The following is a 21,898-nucleotide window of genomic DNA, read 5'->3' as shown; positions in this document are numbered from 1 at the left end:
CACGACCATGGCCACCACCCAAAATACTGTAATGTTCTGAAATGTGCAGTATGTAAGAGAAGGAAATATCTCCGTCGATCCCTTTCTCCATTCCGCTGTCCATCTCTGCCTCTCTGGGTCTGTGTGTCGCTCTGGTCCTCTTTCTCTTTGTGTACGATCTTCACTGACTCTTTTTAGGCATAAATGTGATTCCTGCGTGTGTGAGCCTGCGGGCTTCGTGTACTGTAGGAGGACGTGGGATGCTGTCTGACACACACTGATAAGAGCAGTCGCCTCTCCTGGTCCTACTCAAACAGAGAAAATGGGGAGAGAAAGAGAGAGCGGGAGAGAAAAAGGCAGAGAAAACGAGAGAGGCAGAGAAAGCGAGAGAGAGAGCGGGAAAGAGTGGGAGAGCGCGAGGCAGAGAAAGCGAGAGAGACAGAGAGAGTGGGAGAGTGGGAGAGAGAGCGAGGCAGAGAGAGCGGGAGAGGAAGAGAAAGTGCACGAGAGAGAGCGAGAGAGTGGGAGAGTGAGAGAGAGAGAAAGCGGGAGAAAGGGAGAGAAAGGGAGAGAGAGAGAGAGAGAAAGCAAAACTGGCAGAGAAAGTGAAAGAGAGAGAGGGAGCGGGAGAGAGGCAGAGAAAGCAAGAGAGAAAGAGAGAGAGGAGAGCAGGAGGAGAGAGGCAGAGAAAGCGAGAGAGCAAGAGAAAGGCAGAGAGGGAGAGTGTGACACTACTGTAGTATACTGTAGTATTTAGAGTTGACTATAGTATAAATACTGTAGTATAAAAATAAAAAATAAAAATACTTTTGCAGAATGTAGTATACTGTAGTATATTTGGGGACATTACTGTTTTACTATCTTTGACATAGAAGTCACCTTTTCTATAACCTGTAGATGGGTAGGACTGGGTTCTGAACAGAGTGTTCAGACCTGCTCTTTTCTATAAACTGTAGAGTAACACAATATACTGTATGGTCTACACTTGGCATGTCAGTTTTTCCACTTACGGGTGGCACAAGTTGGGGCGGGGGGGGATGAGGGGGATTGGACAATGAGCTAAGTCAAAACAACATTGACTACAGCGTTGAAATGGTGACTATTTGCAATGTTGTGGAGTGCTATATTCAGAGATGTTGATGATGAAGAGGAGGATGAGGGGCTGGGGTTCGTGGGTGTTGTCTCACTCATTCACAGGTGCCATTGACACCACAGCAGCAGGAATAGCCCTGGTTAGTTGGTGACTAAGACTGCCCTGTTATCAGTGATATCTCACTCTGTCTCTCTCCCTCCCTCTCCCATGCTGCCCCCTCTCTATCTCTCGCATCTCTTTTTACAAACAGACGTGGTTATATTGACCGCCTCGGGCGGGTAGCTTCTTCTCACACTCTTACCACTGGGAACACAACAAACGCCTCTCCCAGAGAGATTAAGAACCTGTTTTTGTCGGACAGCATTTCTTAGCCTGTGTTTAATGCTCCTAATTTTCTAAGTCATTCATTAGAGCAGGTGCAGCATCCGGGGAAGTCTACTGACTATCTGAGCTGCCAGATGGGCCAACTACAGCTGACCGCTCAGCCGGGGAGACCAGGGGGACTGAGGGGGGCGGAGGGGGACTGGCAGGTACAGTGTGGGGGTCAGCCTGGGCAGATGCTCCCTGAAACACAGAGCTCTCTGTCTCATTCCATTACCTGTGACTATGGCCCAATGGGGAGGCTAGATTGGAATGAAGATGTGTCCGTCTTGATTTATGTCTTGTTCCCATTGCAAAATGGTTGTGTGCGTGTGTGTCTGCATGCATGTGTAGTTTGTGTGTGCGCACTCATAGTCTGTGTGCATGTTTGTGCATGCTAGTGCACCCGTGTGTTTTCATGCCTATTTAACTGCTCTGCCAATATACTCTAACGTATATTTCCCCTTTGCATGACTGCGCTGGCATTTGAGAGGGCCTCTCTCTCTCCCTGCAGCCTGTTATTGCCCTGAGTATTCTCCCCTGAGAGATTTGGTCATGAAGCCTGCTGATCTGTGGCAATGTGATCTATGGTGCTCGGGAGATAAAGGCTATTACCACATTGCAGGCATGCCAGGGACTTTTCTCTTTTGGACCAAGGAAGGATCCGAATGATGGGCTGAACAATTGAGTTGTCAATGGTTTATATATTTAATTTTGATTCCTAATTGTGGAGAAGGTAAAAGTAATCCCCTCATATGTCTTCTCAAAAGGGCAAATAATTTCCCCTGAAATACAATCTCACTGCTGCGTTAGAAGGAAGGAATCCTTTGCCATGTCACACCAAAGAAACCTTTGAGTAGGTGGACGGAGAATTAGCTGATGAGGTTAATTAAGCAGACAATAGAGGCTCAATCTCATTGTGTCACCAACAGACATTATTCTTTTTCATCTTTTTAATGGGAGCTTGCTCCTCAAAGTCATAGAAAACTTGGCGGCGGAAGACAGGAGACCTGGTTTGTGAATGAAGAAGCTCTGGGGTAATTTAAAAATGCAATGCTTTGCATCTATTATGTTACTTGACGATGATAGCCTCTCGAATCTCTCAATCAATCAGAGAAGATTACTGCTGGCAGGCATCACTGCTACGAAAAATAGGTGGGGAGGATGTGGGCGGGTGCATGGGGACTGAAGCGAGAACGGTTTGGGGTTATCTTTGTATGCATTTCTTTGATTGTTTTTGTACCTGTCTGGAAAAAAAACACAAAACCAAATAAAAATTTCTGGGGTTATTAAAATGAGAGAAAGAGACAGGGCTATGCAAAGGTGAGGGAGAGAGAGTGTTTTCTTTCCTCTTAGTTAGAATATGCTGATCTTTAACCCAGGCTGTCACTTTTGATAAATGAGATCAGTGTTGCCCGAGAAACCATGCAGCCATGCGGGAAGAATTAAAATGGCACTGCAGCAGAAAAAAGGCGACACATCACAAGAACGGAGCCTTACAGGGCGTGATGTTGTGTGTGTGTATGTGCGTGCGTGCGTGCGTGCATCTGTCTATCTGATCTCGCTATATCTCCGTCTGTCTGCCTTCCTGTGTGTCTGTAGAAGGATGCTCCATTTAACAAGCCGAGTGAACCACAGCTCTCCACTCCCTCCACAATTCCCACCCTACCATGTACCCCTGCCATTTAGTCCTTCAGGCCCTCCTTCCCGGCCCAAATCACTGACATTTCCCCTAAACACAACTGTCTCCATCAACTTGATAGTTCACTCTCTAAAGTGCACACTCAGAACAGACGTCTTTGCAGACTCATGCAGCCCTCCATTCAGGAAGGGGATAGGAGTTTTCTGTCGGGAAAGCTACTTAGAGCCTGTTCACTAAACCGCTAGCAGAAGAATGCTAATAGGCACCCGGTCTTGAAGATTAAATAAAGTATCCGTCCTGATCCAGCTTCTGCAGACAAAGACTCAGATCGAGACGTTTACACTGGATCACTCTGTCTGCAAGGTGACAGAGATGGGATTGTCATACGCAGACAGGCAGAACCCTCCCAATCCGATATCTTCATCTGACTAGAACTATGAAGCACACAATACTAACGTGCACAGACAATCCAATGTCTCAATCTCACAAGGAAACATATGGTATACAATCTGAACATACAGCATAAGTACAGGCAGGCACTGTCAAAGTAAATGTGTGGGTGAATATATACATCTCAGCCACACTTTTTTCTCTGTAGGCTATGTTATTATCATATATATAAGGGAAGGTGTGTTGTACCTGCCTGCAATACCAATTATAGAACTGCAAGTACCCACGTCTGAATGTGATGTGGAGGCTTGATAATTATCTGGGTAGGAAACATCGCCCCTTCAGCTGAGCATCTTAATGAGTCAGATACCTGCTAAAACAATGCACGAAACCGGTAGGAGTATCATATCCATGGAAATATGAATCATCGTTTATTTTCCGAGACGTGTACCTTGAGGTCTTCGACTATATTTGCTGTGCCATAGTCTAAGACCCGGACAGTCAGCAGCCCGTCAAGAACATCTGAACGTCGACAATCTACTTTCCCATGAGTCAATTATGATTTGACAATGACAATGAATAATGCAAGAATGATAAGAAACGAGTTAGCTACCTTCGATACAACCAACATTTGATCTGAAGAGTCCACTGTACTGTTGAAATCATTTGACCAATAAGGGTTTGATTTGATTTGTTATACAATACACCAGAATTATAGCAAATGAGTCATCATGCTGTTGTGGCCTCTGTGCTACCAACATTGCGACCAAGATTCTATCCAGGCGCCATGTGTTCCTCTCCTTTCCACAGGCCCATATTAGCCCATATTGTAAGCAGACATTTTAACATCTGTGATAATGTTCTGATGCACCTGCCAGTGGGTGAGCATGTTAGAAGCTAGACCTGTGATGATTTCTTCACAGCTTCGCAGTTCCCCATGTCTGTCAGTGTACTGTGATGAGTGTGCACATCACGGCCCTATCCTGATTACTACTACTGTGTTGCCGGTCAAATTATAAACCCTTGTTAGAAATCGGGAGTTCCGGGATGCGAAATCTCGACTCTCGCAAAGGGAAACTCTCAGCCCCCCCCCCACTCTACCTCAATCACATATCAGTAGTAATGAAGGAATAAAAATCCATTAGAGAAAATCTGTTTTATCCGGTCAGCTGTGTTTAGGCTACATATCCCTGTTTTATGATTAGTTTACATTCACATTCTTTAGCAAAAAAACTTCAAATTGCAACAAGTCTTTTCAGCAGTTCTTTCACAACAGTTTTTGTGAATCAAAAGTTTCCTTAAGCATCCTGTTTTGTGTGCTTATTCTTTTACCATTGATATGTTATAGTCTATATTTATATCTTAAGGAGCATCAGGTACTGCTACGAATGACATGTCCATCTTTTTGTGAGAAATTACACTGTTCACTCCATTTTTTGTAATAGTATTTATTTATATTTTTTACCTTCATTTAACTAGGCAAGTCAGTTAAGAACAAATTCTTGTTTTCAATGACAGCCTAGGAACAGTGGGTTACTGCCTTGTTCAGGGACAGAACGACAGATTTCTACCTTGTCAGCTCAGGGATTCGATCTAGCAACCTTTCAGTTACTGGCCCAACGCTCTAACCATTATGCTACCTGCCGCCCCTGTTTATAAGGTATAAACAGCCCACACTAGATGAGGCCACGCAAAAATACTTAAATAAATATTAGTAAATGGTTCATATGGACCTATATTAAACATCTATGAATGGCGTAATGATCAATATGAATAAACATTTTAGTAATCCATTATAAATGCTATATTATGTGGAGTTATTTATTATAAGGTGCTGCAGTTGCTGCATCCATTTTTGGACTTGTGAATGAATGATAATATACCTATTGATTCGTGAAGAATATAACTTAGAAATGCCTCATGAGTTTTGTTCAACTGTCTGACTCATTCAGAACCAAACTATAAACTTATTTTACTCCAATGTTTGTAAAAAAGGTAAATGTAAGCAAACACTATATAGCCTTAAAAATGGTTCAAACTATAATTGTGATATCATGAATGGTCAATCTTTGCGTCCATAGCTCTGTCTATGAATTTGAGAGTGGTTACATTTCTCCAGACCCATCCCTCAGCTTTTTACTGAAACAGGGGCGGGGATTTGTTATTGTTTCAACTGCTGATTTCCGCTTTAAAGTGAAGCGTGCTCTCTTATCCATCCTTACAGCTTTGCCGTTTCTCTATTCACCGGGCCAATGATTAGCCACCTCCATTTTCTGGAGATCAAAAGCCCCAGAGATGCTTTGTGTTGCCAAAGGTCTTTTGAATTATGCCGTAAGTCGATATAAACACACATGCGGTTCAAATCGATTGATGCAAAAAGAATGTACTGCTTTATAGCATACGCTACTTTAGATGGAAATCCTTGCAAGATAATATACAGGTAATTGCCAAAATAAATGAAACACTTGAGTAAATGAGGGATACAAAGTATATTGAAAGGGGTGTGTGGTTAAGGTTCACTCAACCCTTTCGAGGGCAAGGTAAACACCAATAAACACACAGTCATTCTGAGAGATCACCTTTAACCTATGGTGAAACAACTCTATTCTGATGGGAGTGGTCTCTTCTAGGATGACAATGCCCCCAGCCACAGGGCACGAGTGGTCACTGAACGGTTTGGTGAGCGTGACAGCGATGTAAACCATATGCCATGGCTGTCTCAGTCACCAGATCTCAACCCAATTGAACACTGATGAGAGATTTCTGGAGCAACGCCTGACAGTGCGTTTTCCACCACCATCAACAAAATACCAAATTATGTCATTTCTCCTGGAAGCCAAGGCTCAGTGAATCTGTTCTGGTGTCTCGTGGTGGCCCAACACATTATTAAGAATCTTCATGTTGGTGTTTCCTTTATTTTGGCAGTTACCTGTATGTAAGTGAGTGAGAGAGGGCGAGAGAAAGAGAGAGAGAAAGAGAAAGAGAAAGAGGCTTGTATGTTGTTAGATTAACAGGGTACGTCCATCACGGTGTGATGAAAGAGCGCGTGGATGTTGATGGATGGGTAGACAGTCAGGTCATAGAGGTTTATGTGTGTGTCACAGGCAGCTGGTGGTACCTTAATTGGGAAGGACAGGCTCATAGTAACGGCTGGAACAGAATAAATGGAACGGTATCAAACACATACAACACGTGGTTTCCATGTGTTTGATACCATTCCATTTACTCCATTCAAGCCGTTATTATGAGTCATCGTCCCATCAGCAGCCTTGTGTGTGTGTGTCTGTGTGTTTGTGTGAAGACTTGCGCTTGTGCCCGCTTGCGTGCATCATGTGTGTGTGTGTGTATGTTTGTCGACCGCATGTGTGTGTGGCTGACATTATCAAGATTAACAAGAGGAAGATTAATGAAGCAAGTCATAGACAACGCCAATGCTTTGGGCTTGAGTTATTACCCAGAATTCCCTGATCACAAAGAATACATTATGTTTACAGTATTATCTCCACCTGAGTGAAATATCCATTATTGGAATTGACCTGTGTCACATGACTTCCCCAAAAGGGACCATTACGGTGTCCTCAGAGGACCATAAACGACAGGAGCCATTAAAGGGCAACCTTTTCCATGATTAATGGCTCTGTCATAAATGCGGTGTGTTTTAGACAAATTGTACATGTGTTGCGGAACTGTTTAGACAACCTAAGCTTGCACAATTGTTCTATATCCTGACTAGGTGTGTGCATTAGCGTGAAAGTAGCACAGGCGGGTCGTTGATGTTTAAGTTGGTGACAAACAAATTATACTACGAAAATGAAACTCCAAAAGGGCATGTCAAATGAAAGATACCAAATCAAAAGCCCCGGCGGGTCGGGAGATCACACTCATTCAGCTGATTAGCTCGGTAATTCCCTCCACCTGTGCACACCACAGACTTGTTATGCATACCGACGGCTCCTTACCTGGTCCCAGCTGCCACTGCCCCCTATAGGTGGGATGCATTTGACCTTTATTTCAACAGGGAGTCAGTCCCATTGAGACCAAGGTCTCTTTCGCAAGGGAGCCCTGCATGCACACAATTTACTAAATATAATAGAATACAAATATAATTACAAACACACTCAAGAGAAACAATGATCGTCACTCAAAGAGGTCCTCAATTAACCTCGTGGACTGTTCAAAAGACATCATCAACTCAGAGTTGAACAACTCGATTGTTCCATATGGGTTGCTAAGAAATGTAAAGCTGATTTTCCAGAGTTACTCATCCATGAGATTGGGTATGGTAACTCGTACGTCAGGCAGCAGGGTAGCCTAGTGTTTAGAGCGTTAGAGCTTTGGACTAGCAACCGAAAGGTTGCAAGTTTGAATCCCTGAGCTGACAAGGTACAGATCTGTCGTTCTGCACCTGAACAAGGCAGTTAACCCACTGTTCCTAGGCTGTCATTGAAAATAAGATTTTTTTCTTAACTGACTTGCCTAGTTAAATAAATAAATAAAAACGTCTAAAGGTTATTAGTGATGTGTGTTATGGTAGTGTGCTACCACACTTACTGTACCAACATAACACATCGGGAGCTTGGGACTATAACTTTCTATTTGAAAAATGATGATTCTGAGATAATTGGTATTACATTTCAGAACCCTCATCGGTTTCACTGGTGTCAGCTATTTTTATATTGCATTCTTTTGAACTTAACATGATTTGGGGTACTTGGAGTACGATATACACCCCCCCCCCAAGCCCCCCAACCCCTCTTTTTACGCTGCTGCTACTCTCTGTTTATCAGATATGCATAGTCACTTTAACTATACATTCATGTACATACTACCTCAATTGGGCCGACCAACCAGTGCTCCTGCACATTGGCTAACCAGGCTATCTGCATTGTGTCCCACCCACCACCCGCTACTGCTACTCTCTGTTCATCATATATGCATAGTCACTTTAACCATATCTACATGTACATACTACCTCAATCAGCCTGACTAACCGGTGTCTGTATGTAGCCTCGCTGCTTTTATAGCCTCGCTACTGTATATAGCCTGTCTTTTTACTGTTGTTTTATTTCTTTACCTACCTATTGTTCACCTAATACCTTTTTTGCACTATTTTTAGAGCCTGTAAGTAAGCATTTCACTGTAAGGTCTACACCTATTGTATTCGGTGCACATGACAAATAAAAGGTCAGTCACTGATGTTGGGTGATTAGGCCTGGCTCGCAGTCGACAATGCAATTCATCAGAAAGGTGTTCGATGGGGTTGAGCTAAGGGATCTGTGCAAGCCAGTCAAGTTCTTCCACACCGATCTCGATTTCTGTATGGACCTCGCTTTGTGCACTGGGGCATTGTTATGCTGAAAAAGGACAAGGCTTTCCCCAAACTGTTGCAACAAAGTTGGAAGCACAGAATCCACTAGAATGTCATTGTATGCTGTAACGTTAAGATTTCCCTTCACTGGAACTAAGGGGCCTAGCCTGAATCATGATAAATAGCCCCAGACCATTATTCCTCCTCTACCAAACTTTACAGTTGGCGCTATGCATTGGGGCATCCGCCAAACCCAGATTCATCTGTCGGACTGCCAAATGGTGAAGCGTGATTCATCACTCCAGAGAACTTGTTTCCGCTGCTCCAGAATCCAATGGCGGACGAGCTTTTCACCACGACGCTTGGCATTACGTGTGGTTATTGTGTGTGGTTCTTGTGCTGACGTTGCTTCCAGAGGTGCTTTGGAACTCGGTAGTGAGTGTTACAACTGAGGACGGAATTTTTACGCCCTACACACCTCAGGACTTGGCGGTCTCATTCTGTGAGCTTGTGTGGCCTACCACTTCCCAGCTGAGCTGTTGTTGCTCCTAAACATGTACACTTCACAATAACAGCATTTACAGTTAACCGGGGCAGCTCTAGCAGGGCAGAAATTTGACTTGTTGGAAAGGTGGCATCATATGACAGTGGAACATTGAATGTCGCTGAGCTCTTCAGTAAGGCTATTCTGCTGCCAATGTGTGTCTACGGAGACGGCTGTGTGCTCGGTTTTATACACCTGTCAGCAACAGGTGTGGCTGAAATAGCCGAATCTACTCATGTAAAGGGGTGTCCACATACTTGTTTTATATGGTGTAGGTAGAGAACATTGAACAGAACAAAGTTATAACTTAATTTTGACAAAAATGCAAATAGAACAAGGTAAATATAAATATGTTGATGTCTCACTGGAGCAACACTTGGTTATATCTGCCTCTATGCATGACTGTCTTACGACTAGCTGTTAGTAGATAAGTGACTTAATATTGTTTTTTAAATGATTAATTAGGATTCACAGATTTATTGTACGGATCCCCCCCCCCCCCCATACACACACACACACACACACACACACACACACACACACACACACACACACACACACACACACACATCCACCCACACACACACACACACACACACACACACACATCCACCCACACACATCCACCCACACACACATCCACCCACATACATTCCTATCCGGCCATAAACAACAGATCAAATCTAGTTCTAATCCATGTGGATTTGATGGCAGCTGTTGAGTTTGATCAAAATGCAGTCCAATCAATACACATCAAGATTACCCAGGGAGCCTGTCAACAACAGGCCCCAAAACCCCACTGCTCTAGGCAGAGACCCGCATAGATAGTTTACAGCAGCATGAGCTCATGATTGTCTGCCACAGCAATAGTGAAATGAGAAGTGCCAGCTATGAAATAACTAATCGTGTCTTCTTTTTTTCTCTTCACTCTATCTCTCTCTCTGTGTGTGTAGGTTCCTTTGTGTGACTCTACCATGGACCACGTCCTCTGTTGCCTGCTGGTCCTGGGAACCGCAGTGATGATGGCCCATGCATGCCCTAAGTACTGTGTCTGCCAGAACCTATCCGAGTCCCTGGGGACCCTGTGCCCCTCCAAAGGCCTTCTCTTCGTCCCGTTGGACCTCGACCGGCGCACTGTGGAGCTTCGGCTGGGTGGCAACTACATCCTCCGCATCACCCAGCAGGACTTTGCCAACATGACCGACCTGGTGGATCTGACGCTCAGCCGCAACACCATCAGCTACATCCAGCCCTTCTCCTTCGGCGACCTGGAGACCCTGCGTTCCCTACACCTGGACAACAACCGCCTCATGGAGCTGGGTCCAGAGGATCTCAAGGGCCTGGTTAACCTGCAGCACCTCATCGTCAACAACAACCAGCTGGGACGCATCTCAGACAGGACCTTCGAAGACCTGGCCCCCTCCCTGGAGGATCTGGATCTGTCCTACAACAACCTGAGGAGCCTGCCCTGGGACTCAGTCAAGCAGATGGTCTCCCTCCACCAGCTGAGTCTTGATCATAACCTCCTGGACTTTATCCCTGAGGGGACCTTTACTGATCTAGAAAGGTTGGCTCGCCTGGATCTCACCTCCAACCGGCTGCAGAAGCTGCCCCCGGACCCCATCTTCGCCAGGGCACAGGATTTGGTGCTGTTGACCACGCCCTACACCCCTCAGCTGTCCCTTAGCATCGGGGGAAACCCCCTGCACTGTAACTGCGAGGTGCTGTGGCTGCGGCGGCTGGAGAGGGACGACGACCTGGAGACCTGCGCTTCCCCTCCCAGCCTGAAAGGGCGCTACTTCTGGTATGTGAGTGAGGAGGAGTTTGTGTGCGAGGCGCCACTCATCACTCAGCACACCCACAGGATGCTGGTGCTGGAGGGCCAGACAGCCAGCCTGAGGTGCGAGGCTGTTGGAGACCCCACCCCTACCATCCATTGGATGGCCCCCGATGACCGTCTCCTTGGCAACTCATCCCGTACCGCTGTCTACCGCAACGGCACCCTGGAAATCCTCATTACCACCTCCAAGGACTACGGTACCTTCACCTGCATCGCTGCCAACGTGGCTGGAGAGTCCACCGCCTCTGTAGAGCTGTCAATCATCCAGCTACCCCACCTTAGCAACGGCACCAGTCAAGCCTCGCAGCCCAAGTCCCGCCTCTCAGACATCACAGGCACCACCAGGATCAGCAAGGGGGTTCCTAAGAGCCCGCCTGAGAAAGTGGTCACTGTGTCAGAGGTGACGGCCATTTCAGCTCTGGTTAAGTGGACAGTCAGCAAGGCAGCGCCCAAGGTGAAAATGTTTCAGCTCCAGTACAACTGTTCGGACGACGAAGTCCTCATCTACAGGTAACAAATGCAGACTTTTTTAAACGTTTCTTTCATTTTCAGATGAGATGGTACACCGATAGCTTTGATCTATGAAGTAACAAAATAACAAGTTGTGATATATTGTATGGAGGAGACACTCAATACAAGTGTTGTTTTAACCCTCCAGGTGACTTGTTTTGTCTCTCAGCTTTCAGGAAAGATAGATGTATTGTGCCAAACCGTAAACAATGCCTTTTACACTAGACAAAATGCACAGCATCAACAACACTGCCACGTGTACAGAACTTTCAGCCTTTCAAACCGAGTTGTCCTAATAATCGAGCTAATATAGCTCGATCCTAAGTGATCCATCCATCACTCATTGCTTTTGTCTGTCCGTTGAATTGTTCGACAGCGAAACAACTCACTCTCCAATTTTACACTGCCTTGTTTCGCTAAGCGCTGCGTGGCGTTCGGCTCGCTTATGCTTAGTAGGCCATAAGCAAGAGAATTCCATCCCTAAAATCAATGGGGGGGAAATTCTGTCAATCCAGAGCTATTTGATGAGGCTAAAAATTTATTACTGGAAGCTGATACATTGTAAAGTAGCACATCTCCAAACGACTGTGAAACCAGCCAGAAAGGAAATCCAATTACTTAATGCCATTTAAATCAGTTACTCTGTTAAAACCTTGAGAAAGTCAGATCAGTTCAGCTGGAGCCTCGAGAGACGTATCCCTTTCGTTATATATTCTATTTTATTTCTCTGTTATCAGTTTTTTCAGTCATTGCCACTACAGTTCGTTATTATAGCGTTTTAGTTTAGAGCATTACTTATTTCAGTGGAATTGATGATTCAAATTATAGTGTAAATCTTGCAACCTATTATCAGTGTAATAAAACATTTTTCGAATAGGAGGGAATGGCAGCTGTTTTCCGAGCTCCTGACCAATTGTGCTATTTTGTGTATTTTTTTGCGCTGATCTTAACTTTTTTTGTAAATCATGTTTCCGCCATCGTTTCCTATGCCTCTGGACATCAGAACAGCGATCACTAACCTCGATTTGGGCGAGGACTTCTACTTCAATGAGTAGGAGGCGAAAGACATAGTGATTATCCTGGACGAGGCCCTAATCCCTGACACTCGAAGGACGTGAAGGCGGCTCTATAGAGGCTGGCGCACGGGCACCCTGGTGAGAATACGGCAGAGAATAAAAAAATTGCCTCTACATTCTCTGTTATATTGACAAATGTGCAATCGCTAGAGAATAAACTGGACAAGCACCGTTCGGACATTAAGAAATGGAATATCCTATGCTTCTCGGAGTCTTGGCTGAACAAGGACATGGATACTATACATCTAGCTGGCTTTTCTATGCATCGTCAGGACAGAATGGCAGAGTCCGGTAAGATCAGGAGGTGATGTGGGTGTCTCTTTGTAAACAACTGCTGGTGCGCAATCTCTAATATTAAGGATGTCTCGAGGTTCTGCTCGCCTGAGATACGATACGTCCTGATAAGCTGTAGACGATACTATTTACCAAGAGAGCTTTCACCTTTCACAAACTGATGCTGGCATTAAGACCATACTCAACTCTGTATACGGCCATATGCAAACAAGGAAACGCTCATCCAGAAGCGGAGCTCCTAGTGGCCGGTGATTTTAATGCAAGAAATCTGAAATCAGTTTTTATCAGGTATGAAGGTAAGACCCAGATGCAGAACATGTCGAATAAACAGAGTTTAATATTCCAACAGGGGCAGGCAATAGACAGGTCAAGGCAGGCAGTAGTCAGTAAACCAGAGGTGGGTCAACGGTACCGGGTGGCAGGCAGGCTCAGGGTCAGGGTAAGGCAGAGATAGGTAATCTAGAGGGGGGCAAAGGTATAGGTCGGCAGGCAGGCTCAGGATCAGGGGCAGGCAGAGTGGTCAGGCAGGCGGGCTCGGAGTCAGGACAGGCAAGGGTCAAAACCAGGAGGGTGAGAAAAAGATAGACTGGAGAAAGCAAGAGCTGAGACACAAAACGCTGGTTGACTTGAACAAACAAGATGAACTGGCAACAGACAAACAGAGAACACAGGTATAAATATACAGGGGATAATGGAGAAGATTGTCTCCACCCCACTCCAGGTGTTGCCTATCACAAAGACAGGTGAAACAAATCAGGGTGTGACAGATTTACCCCATTTCTACCAGCATATCACCTGTGCAACTAGACAGACAAAAACTCTAGATCAGCTTTAACCCACTCACAGAGATGCATCCAAAGCTCTCCCCCACCCTCCATTCAGCAAATTGGACCATAACTCTATATTCCCGATTCCTGCTTACAAGCAAAAACTCTAACAGGAAGTACCAGTGACATACTCAATACGGAAGTGGTCTAATGAAGCGGACGCTAAGATACAGGACTTATCCGATGCCATTGAGGAGTTTACCACATAAGTCACCAGCTTCATTAATAAGTGCATCGACAACGTTATCTCCACAGTGACCATACATACATATCCCAAAAAAGAAATCCATGGATTACGGGCAACATCCGCAGTGAGCTAAAGGCTAGAGCTACCGCTTTCAAGAACCAAGACACTAATCCGGATGCTTATAAGATATCCCGCTACGGCCTCCGACGAACCATCAAACAGGCAAAGCATCAATACAGGACTAAGATCGACTCCTACTACACCGGCTCTGACACTTGTCGGATGTGGCAAGGCTTGCAAACTATCACGGATTACAAAGTGAATCCCAGCCATGAGCTACCCAGCGAGCCTACAAGACGAGCTAAATGCCTTCTATGCTCGCTTCGAGGCAAGCAACATTGAACCATGTATGAGAGCACCAGCTGTTCCAGATGACTGTATGATACATAGCCGATGTGAGTAAGACCTTTAAACAGGTTAACATTCACAAGGACGCAGGGCCAGATGGATTACCAGGATGTGTCTTCACTGACATTTTTAACCTCTCTATGACCCAGTCTGTAATACCTACATGTTTCAAGCAAACAACAATAGTCCCTGTGCCTAAGAAAGCCAAGGTAACATGTCTAAAGGACTACCGCCCCGTAGCACTCACATCTGTAGCCATGAAATGCTTTCAAAGTCTGGTCATGACTCACATCAACACAATCATCCCAGAAACCCTGGACCCACTGAAATTCGCATACCGCCCCAACAGATTCCCAGGTGATGCAATCTCTATTGCACTGCCCTTTCCCACTTGGAAAGCGATACCGGAGCGCCAAAGTCTGGGACCAAAAGCACCTGAACAGCTTCTACCCCCAAGCCATAAGACTGCTGAACAGTTAATCAAAATATATCTTTATCTTAATTGTTTTACACATACTCCTTTGCATTGGCTGTATGCACACTCACGAGACTCTCCCCACACACTGACACATACTACACTGACACTCCAACACACACACACACACACACACACACACACACACACACACACACACACACACACACACACACACACACACACACACACACACACACACACACACACACACACACTCACAGACACAAAACACACACAGATGCATATTGACACCACACACACACAGACACTCACACATAGACACATTTTCACACTTCACATACACTACCGTTCAAAGGTTTGGGGTCACTTAGAAATGTCCTTGTTTTTGAAAGAAAAGCTACTTTTTTGTCCATTAAAATAACAGCAAATTGATCAGAAATACAGTGTAGACATAGTTAATGTTGTAAATGACTATTGTAGATGGAAAGAGTTGCAAAAAAAGCCAAATCTCAGACTGGCCAATAAAAATAAAAGATTAAGATGGGCAAAAGAACACAAACACTGGAAAGAGGAAATCTGCCTAGAAGGCCTCATCCCGGAGTCGCCTCTTCACTGTTGATGTTGAGACTGGTGTTTGCGGGTACTCTTTACTGAAGCTGCCAGTTGAGGACTTGTGAGGTATCTGTTTCTCAAACTAGACACTCTAATGTACTTGTCCTCTTGCTCAGTTGTGCACCGGGGCCTCCCACTCCTCTTTCTATTCTGGTTAGGGCCAGTTTGCACTGTTCTGTGAAGGGAGTAGTACACAGCGTTGTACGAGATCGTCAGTTTCTTGGCAATTTCTCGCATGGAATAGCCTTCATTTCTGAGAACAAGAAATATGACTGATGAGTTTCAGAAGAAAGGTCTTTGTTTCTGGCCATTGTGAGCCTGTAATCAAACCCACAAATGCTGATGCTCCAGATACTCAACTAGTCTAAAGAAGGACAATTGTATTGCTTCTTTAATCTGAACAACAGTTTTCAGCTGTGATAACATAATTGCAAAAGGGTTTTCTAATGATCAATTAGCCTTTAAAAATTATGAACTTGGATTAGCTAACACAATGTGCCATTGGAACACAGGAGTGATGGTTGCTGATAATGCACCCCTATGTAGATATTCCATTACAAATCAGCTGTTTCCAGCAGCAATAGTCATTTACAACATTAACAATGTCTACACTGTATTTCTGATCAATTTAATGGACAAAAAATGTGCTTTTCTTTCAAAAACAAAGACATTTCTAAGTGACCCCAAACTTTTGAATGGGAGCGTACATTGCTGCTGCTCTGTTTATTATATATTGCCTAGTCACTTGTATCCCTACCCACATGCACATACTGAATTACCTCAAATACCTCAACTACCTCATACTCCGGCACATTGACTCGGTACTGGTATTCATTGTCTACTTTAGAACTCTGCATTTTTGGGAATGGGCTCATAAGTAAGCATTTCCCTGTAAAGTCTACACCTGTTATATTCGGCGTATTTGACCAATAATATTTGATTTGATTTTGATAACAGCAAGTGAGAAAAACAGTCCTTCTTACTCTTCAACACAAATCTCTGACACTCAAAATAATACATATTTTCTCGTTTCTCTGCCAAACCTAAATCGTCAAGGGTAAAATATGTAGAATTGACAAAGGGCTTGGAAGAGAATCAAACAGTATACTGATTTACCATATGGTTAGGGAAAGATAGAAATAATATGCTGTATACCCAGAGGATGTATCGTCATGAATATGTTAAGGGCATTATGTTTATCCATCAGGATTTTAGAGGCAGAGATAGCAGACAAGGACGGTGCTAAACACTCTTAGGCAAAAAGGTGCTATCTAGAACCTAAAAGGGTTCCATAGGAGAACCCTTTGAAGAACCTTGTTGGTTCCAGATAGAACCAAAATTAGTTCACCCTGGAACCAAAAAGGGTTATCCTATGGGGACAGCCAAAGAACCCATTTGGAACCCTTTTTTCTAAGACTGTATATGGACATAGTAATGGAAGTTATGTGTCAGACGGGGACATTCAGTGATATTTCAGTTGAATTGCAATGAGGCCCCCCCATATAATGGTTGGATTGTCGCATGCCATGTGATTTAATGCCTATGCTTCTCCTCGGCTTGGAGATGTGCTTCAGAAAGGATAGCAAGCTCCTGGGGCCACTATTATTGGCTATTAGCTGGAGTTGAAGAGAGTGGTGTGGATCCACGCTCCACTGCTCACGTATCACAAAGAAACATGCTACTTTGATTAGCACTCTCTGTGAGAAATGGTTCATGTGCCTCATGCCATATAGTACTCAACATCATGTAATGTCAAGATAATTGTCTCCACTCTTTTTACTGTATGTTATGTAAGCATTAGCCCATAGTACACACAGAAAGGGGGTTCTTGCCCATCTAGAGCCTTTCCCTGAACCCATTTTATATTTCTGTTTGTTGAAGTTGAACCTATCCTTAGGCCAAGACATTAATACTTGAGAATGTGGTCTTTTAAAATGTGTCCGATTTGGGTACGAGTGAACGGATGACTTCCTGTGTTAGTCATAACGTAATGAAATATTCAGGCAGATCATGAGGTTTAGAGTTTTTTCAAGGGAGGGAGATGGGATCTGCATTTGCATTTTAATGGTGCATTTCAGACAGAAATCTGAGGTAGAGATGGATACATTCGTCTTTTTAACAGTTATGATGAATACCTTCCTAACGAATGACTGCTGGCTAAGGACGCCGCTGACACATTGCAGCGTTTACTTTTTCGTTCTTTACTTTAATTTCTGTTTGATCTTGCTTTGGAATTTAGCATTTTTACCGGCGTCTTGGTTTTGTCTTCGCCCAACGTTTTTCATTCAGCTTTTCCCTTTGGATGTTTTTATCTGCTCCACCACGTGTCTGGTAAGGTTTAACGCGTCCTCTCCTACTCAACCTCCTTACAAAAACCTCCTTACGATCTGGGCCCTGTCTGCCCTGGCCTGTGTCCCACTGTCTGGCACAGGTACCCTAGCCACACTCCCCCTCTCTCTCGAGCTTTCGCTCGCTCGCATCGAGCACACACGCACATATGTACATACACACACACACCACAGACTTTTGACTGATCTGAATTTTATGTTGGCTAATTAACTTGTGAATCTTATTATTTGAGCTTTACTCAGCAACAAAGTCCAAGCATTTTTCTCTGCCCTTAACCTTGCTCTAAACACCTCCAAAACAAGGCTCAACTGCAGGCTAAGGTTAAATCTAGGCTTGGTTTCCTCTATCGTAATCGCTCCTCTTTCACCCCAGCTGCCAAACTAACCCTGATTCAGATGGCCATCCTACCGATGCTAAATTACAGAGACGTAAATTATAGATTGATAGGTAAGGATGCTCTCGAGCGGCTAGATGTTCTTTACCATTCGGCCATCAGATTTGCCACCAATGCTCCTTATAGGACACATCACTGCACTCTATATCAAATCAAATCTATTTAGAAAGCCCTTTTTACATCAGCTGATGTCACAAAGTGCTTATACAGAAACTCAGCCTAAAACCCCAAAAAGCAAGCAATGCAGATGTAGAAGTACTTTATACTCCTCTGTAAACTTGCCATCTTTGTATACGCGGCACAAGACCAACTGGTTGATGCTTATTTATAAAACCCTATTAGGCCTCACTCCCCCTATTTGAGATACCTACTGCAACCCTTCATCCTCCACATACAATACCCAATCTGCCAGTCACATTCTGTTAAAGGTTCCCAAAGCACATACGTCCCTGGGTCGCTCCTCTTTTCAGTTCGCTGCAGCTAGCGACTGGAACGAGCTGCAAAAAACACTCAAACTGGCCAGTTTTATTTCTGTCTCTATATTCAAAGACTCAATCATGGACACTATAACTGACACGTGTGGCTGCTTCGAGTGATGTATTGTTATCTCTACCTTTTTGCCCTTCATGCTGTTGTCTGTGCCTAACAATGTTTGTACCATGTTTGTGCTGCTGCCATGTTGTGCTGCTGCCATGTTGTGCTGCTGCCATGTTGTGCTGCTGCCTATGTTGTGCTGCTGCCTATGTTGTGCTGCTGCCATGTTGTGTTGTCATGTGTTGCTGCCATGTTGTCTTGTTGTATTAGGTCTCTCTTTATGTAGTGTAGTGGTGTCGTGATGTGTGTTTTATCCTAGATGGATTTATTTATTTTTCCCCATCCCTGCAGGAGGCCGTTTCCCTCTTGCTAGACAGTCATTGTAAATAATAATTTGTTCTTAATTGTTCTAATTAAATAAAGATTAAACAATTCAAATAAATCAAATTAACTTTGGATTTAGGAACTCCATTTGTGAACACTTTGTGTATTGCTGGGCTCATAGCAGGATTCTCTTACATTTGAATAGCCTGGGATTCCCGAGTGGCACAGCGGTCTAAGGCACAGCATCGCAGTGCTGAGTCGTCACTACAGACTCAGCTTTGATCCCAGGCTGTGTCCCAGCCGGCCGTGACCGGGAGACCCATGAGGGGAGGGTTCGGCCGGCCGGGTTGTCCTTGTCTCATCGTGCTCTAGCGACTCTTTGTGGCGGGCCGGGCGACTCCAAGCTGACTTCGGTCGTCAGTTGGATGGTGTTTCCTCCAACACATTGGTGCGGCTGGCTTCTGGGTTAAATGAGCAGTGTGTCGAGAAGCAGTGTGGCTTGGCAGGGTTGTGTTTCGGAGAACACATGGCTCTCGACCTTCGCCTCTCCCGGATCTACCAATTGGACACCACGAAGAAGGGGTGAAAAAATGTAAGATATTATTTTTTTTTTTATATAAATGCATATAATGCAATTCTAGTCATTTGAGTCAATTGGAGGTGTACCTGTGGATGTATTTCAAGGCCTACCTTCAAACTCAGTGCCTCTTTTTTTTCTTGACATCAAAAGAAGTCAGCCAAGACCTCAGAAAAAAATTGTAGACCTCCACAAGTCTGGTTAATCCTTGGGAGCAATTTCCAAACGCCTGAAGGTACCACATTCATCTATACAAACAAGAGTACGCAAGTATAAACACCATGGGACCACGCAGCCGTCATACCGCTCGGGAAGGATACGCATTCTGTCTCCTAGAGATGAACGTACTTTGGTGCGAAAAGTGCAAATCCATCCCTGAACAACAGCAAAGGACCTTATGAAGATGCTGGAGGAAACAGGTACAAAAGTATCTATATCCACAGTAAAATTAGTCCTATATTGACATAACCTGAAAGGCCGCTCAGCAAGGAAGAAGCCACCACTCCAAAACTGACATTAAAAAGCCAGACTACGGTTTGCAACTGCACATGGGGACAAAGATCGTACTTTGTGGAGAAATGTCCTCTGGTCTGATGAAACAAAAATAGTACTGTTTGGCCATAATGACCATTGTTATGTTTGGAGGAAAAAGGGGGATGCTTGCAAGCCGAAGAACACCATCCCAACCGTGAAGCACGGGGGTGGCAGCATCATGTTGTGGGGGTGCTTTACTGCAGGAAGGACTGGTGCACTTCACAAAATAGATGGCATCATGAGGTAGGAAAATTATGTGGATATATTGAAGCAACATGTCAAGACATCAGTCAGGAAGTTAAAGCTTGCTCGCAAATGGCCAATGATCACAAGCATACTTCCAAAGTTGTGGCAAAATGGCTTGAGGACAACAAAGTCAAGGTATTGGAGTGGCCATCACAAAGCCCTGACCTCAATCCTATAGAAAATGTGTGGGCAGAACTGAAAAAGTGTGTGCGAGCAAGGAGGCCTACAAACCTGACTCAGTTACACCAGCTCTGTCATGAGGAATGGGCCAATGAATAGTCATAATGTAATGAAATATTCAGGCAGATCATGAGGTTTAGAGTTTTTTCAAGGGAGGGAGATGGGATCTGCATTTGAATTTTAATGGTGCATTTCAGACAGAAATCAGAGGTAGAGATGGATACATTCGTCTTTTTAACAGTTATGAAGAATACCTTCCTAACGAATGACTGCTGGCTTCACCCACCTTATTGTGGGAAGCTTGTGGAAGGCTACCCAAAACGTTTGACCCAAGTTAAACAATTTAAAGGCAATGCTACCAAATACTAATTGAGTGTATGTAAACTAAGTGTATGTAAGATCATTTCTAGCATAAACCATTGTGGAGGAAAGCGTTGTTATAGACAGCTTTATATAATCAGAATTCAAATTCTTAAGCTTAAAAGGGGTATGCTTTTTGCCATTGTCTTTATCAAAAAGTAGACTATGGCATACCCTCACATAGGCCTACCCTCTCAATTTGAGCACTGGCTTTAACTTAACAGACCAAACCCTTCACGGACACAGGTACACTATATATACAATAGTATGTGGAAACCCCTTCAAATGAGTGGATTCGGCTATTTCAGCCACACCTGTTGATGACAGGTGTATAAAATAGAACACACCGCCATGCAATCTCCATAGACAAACATTAGCGATTGCATGACCATACTGAGTAGCTCAGTGACTTTCAATGTGGCACTGCCATAGGATTCCACTTTTCTAACAAGTCAGTTCATCAAATTTATGCCCTGCTAGAGTGCGCAAAAATCGTCTGTCCTCGGTTGCAACACTCACTACCGAGTTCCAAACTGCCTCTGGAAGCAAAGTCAGCCTACGTACTGTTCGTCGGGAGCTTCATGAAATTGGTTTACATGGCCGAGCAGCCACACACAGGACTAAGATCACCATGCGCAATGCCAAGCATGGGCTGGAGTGGTGTAAAGCTTGTAGCCATTGGACCCTGGAACAGTAGAAACAGGTTCTCTGGAGTGATGAATCACGCTTCACCATCTGGCAGTCTGACGGACGAATCTGGGTTTGGCGGATGCTTCCTGCCCCAATGCATAGTGCGAACTGTAAAAGCGCCAGCCTCCCGGGTGGGGCAGTGGTCTAGGGCACTGCATCGCAGTGCTAGCTGCGCCACCAGAGTCTCTGGGTTCGCGCCCA

At 44.5% G+C, this 21,898-nt stretch overlaps 1 protein-coding gene across 2 annotated transcripts in view; it reads left to right on the top strand.

Moving 5' to 3' along the window:
• The window catches only part of LOC129817278 (leucine-rich repeat and fibronectin type-III domain-containing protein 2-like), a 259,863-nt gene that overhangs the window by 224,904 nt on the left and 13,061 nt on the right, over positions 1-21,898 (top strand). For both annotated transcript variants that reach the window (XM_055872373.1, XM_055872372.1), the window contains one exon: positions 10,270-11,666. In XM_055872373.1, the coding sequence (XP_055728348.1) occupies positions 10,291-11,666 (1,376 nt within the window). In that variant the 5' untranslated portion in view covers positions 10,270-10,290. The remainder of the gene's footprint in view (positions 1-10,269; positions 11,667-21,898) is intronic.

This window comes from Salvelinus fontinalis, chromosome 20, assembly GCF_029448725.1.
Source record: "Salvelinus fontinalis isolate EN_2023a chromosome 20, ASM2944872v1, whole genome shotgun sequence".
In the NCBI taxonomy this organism is placed as follows: Eukaryota; Metazoa; Chordata; class Actinopteri; order Salmoniformes; family Salmonidae; genus Salvelinus; species Salvelinus fontinalis.
This window is presented reverse-complemented; position numbering and strand designations above follow the sequence as displayed.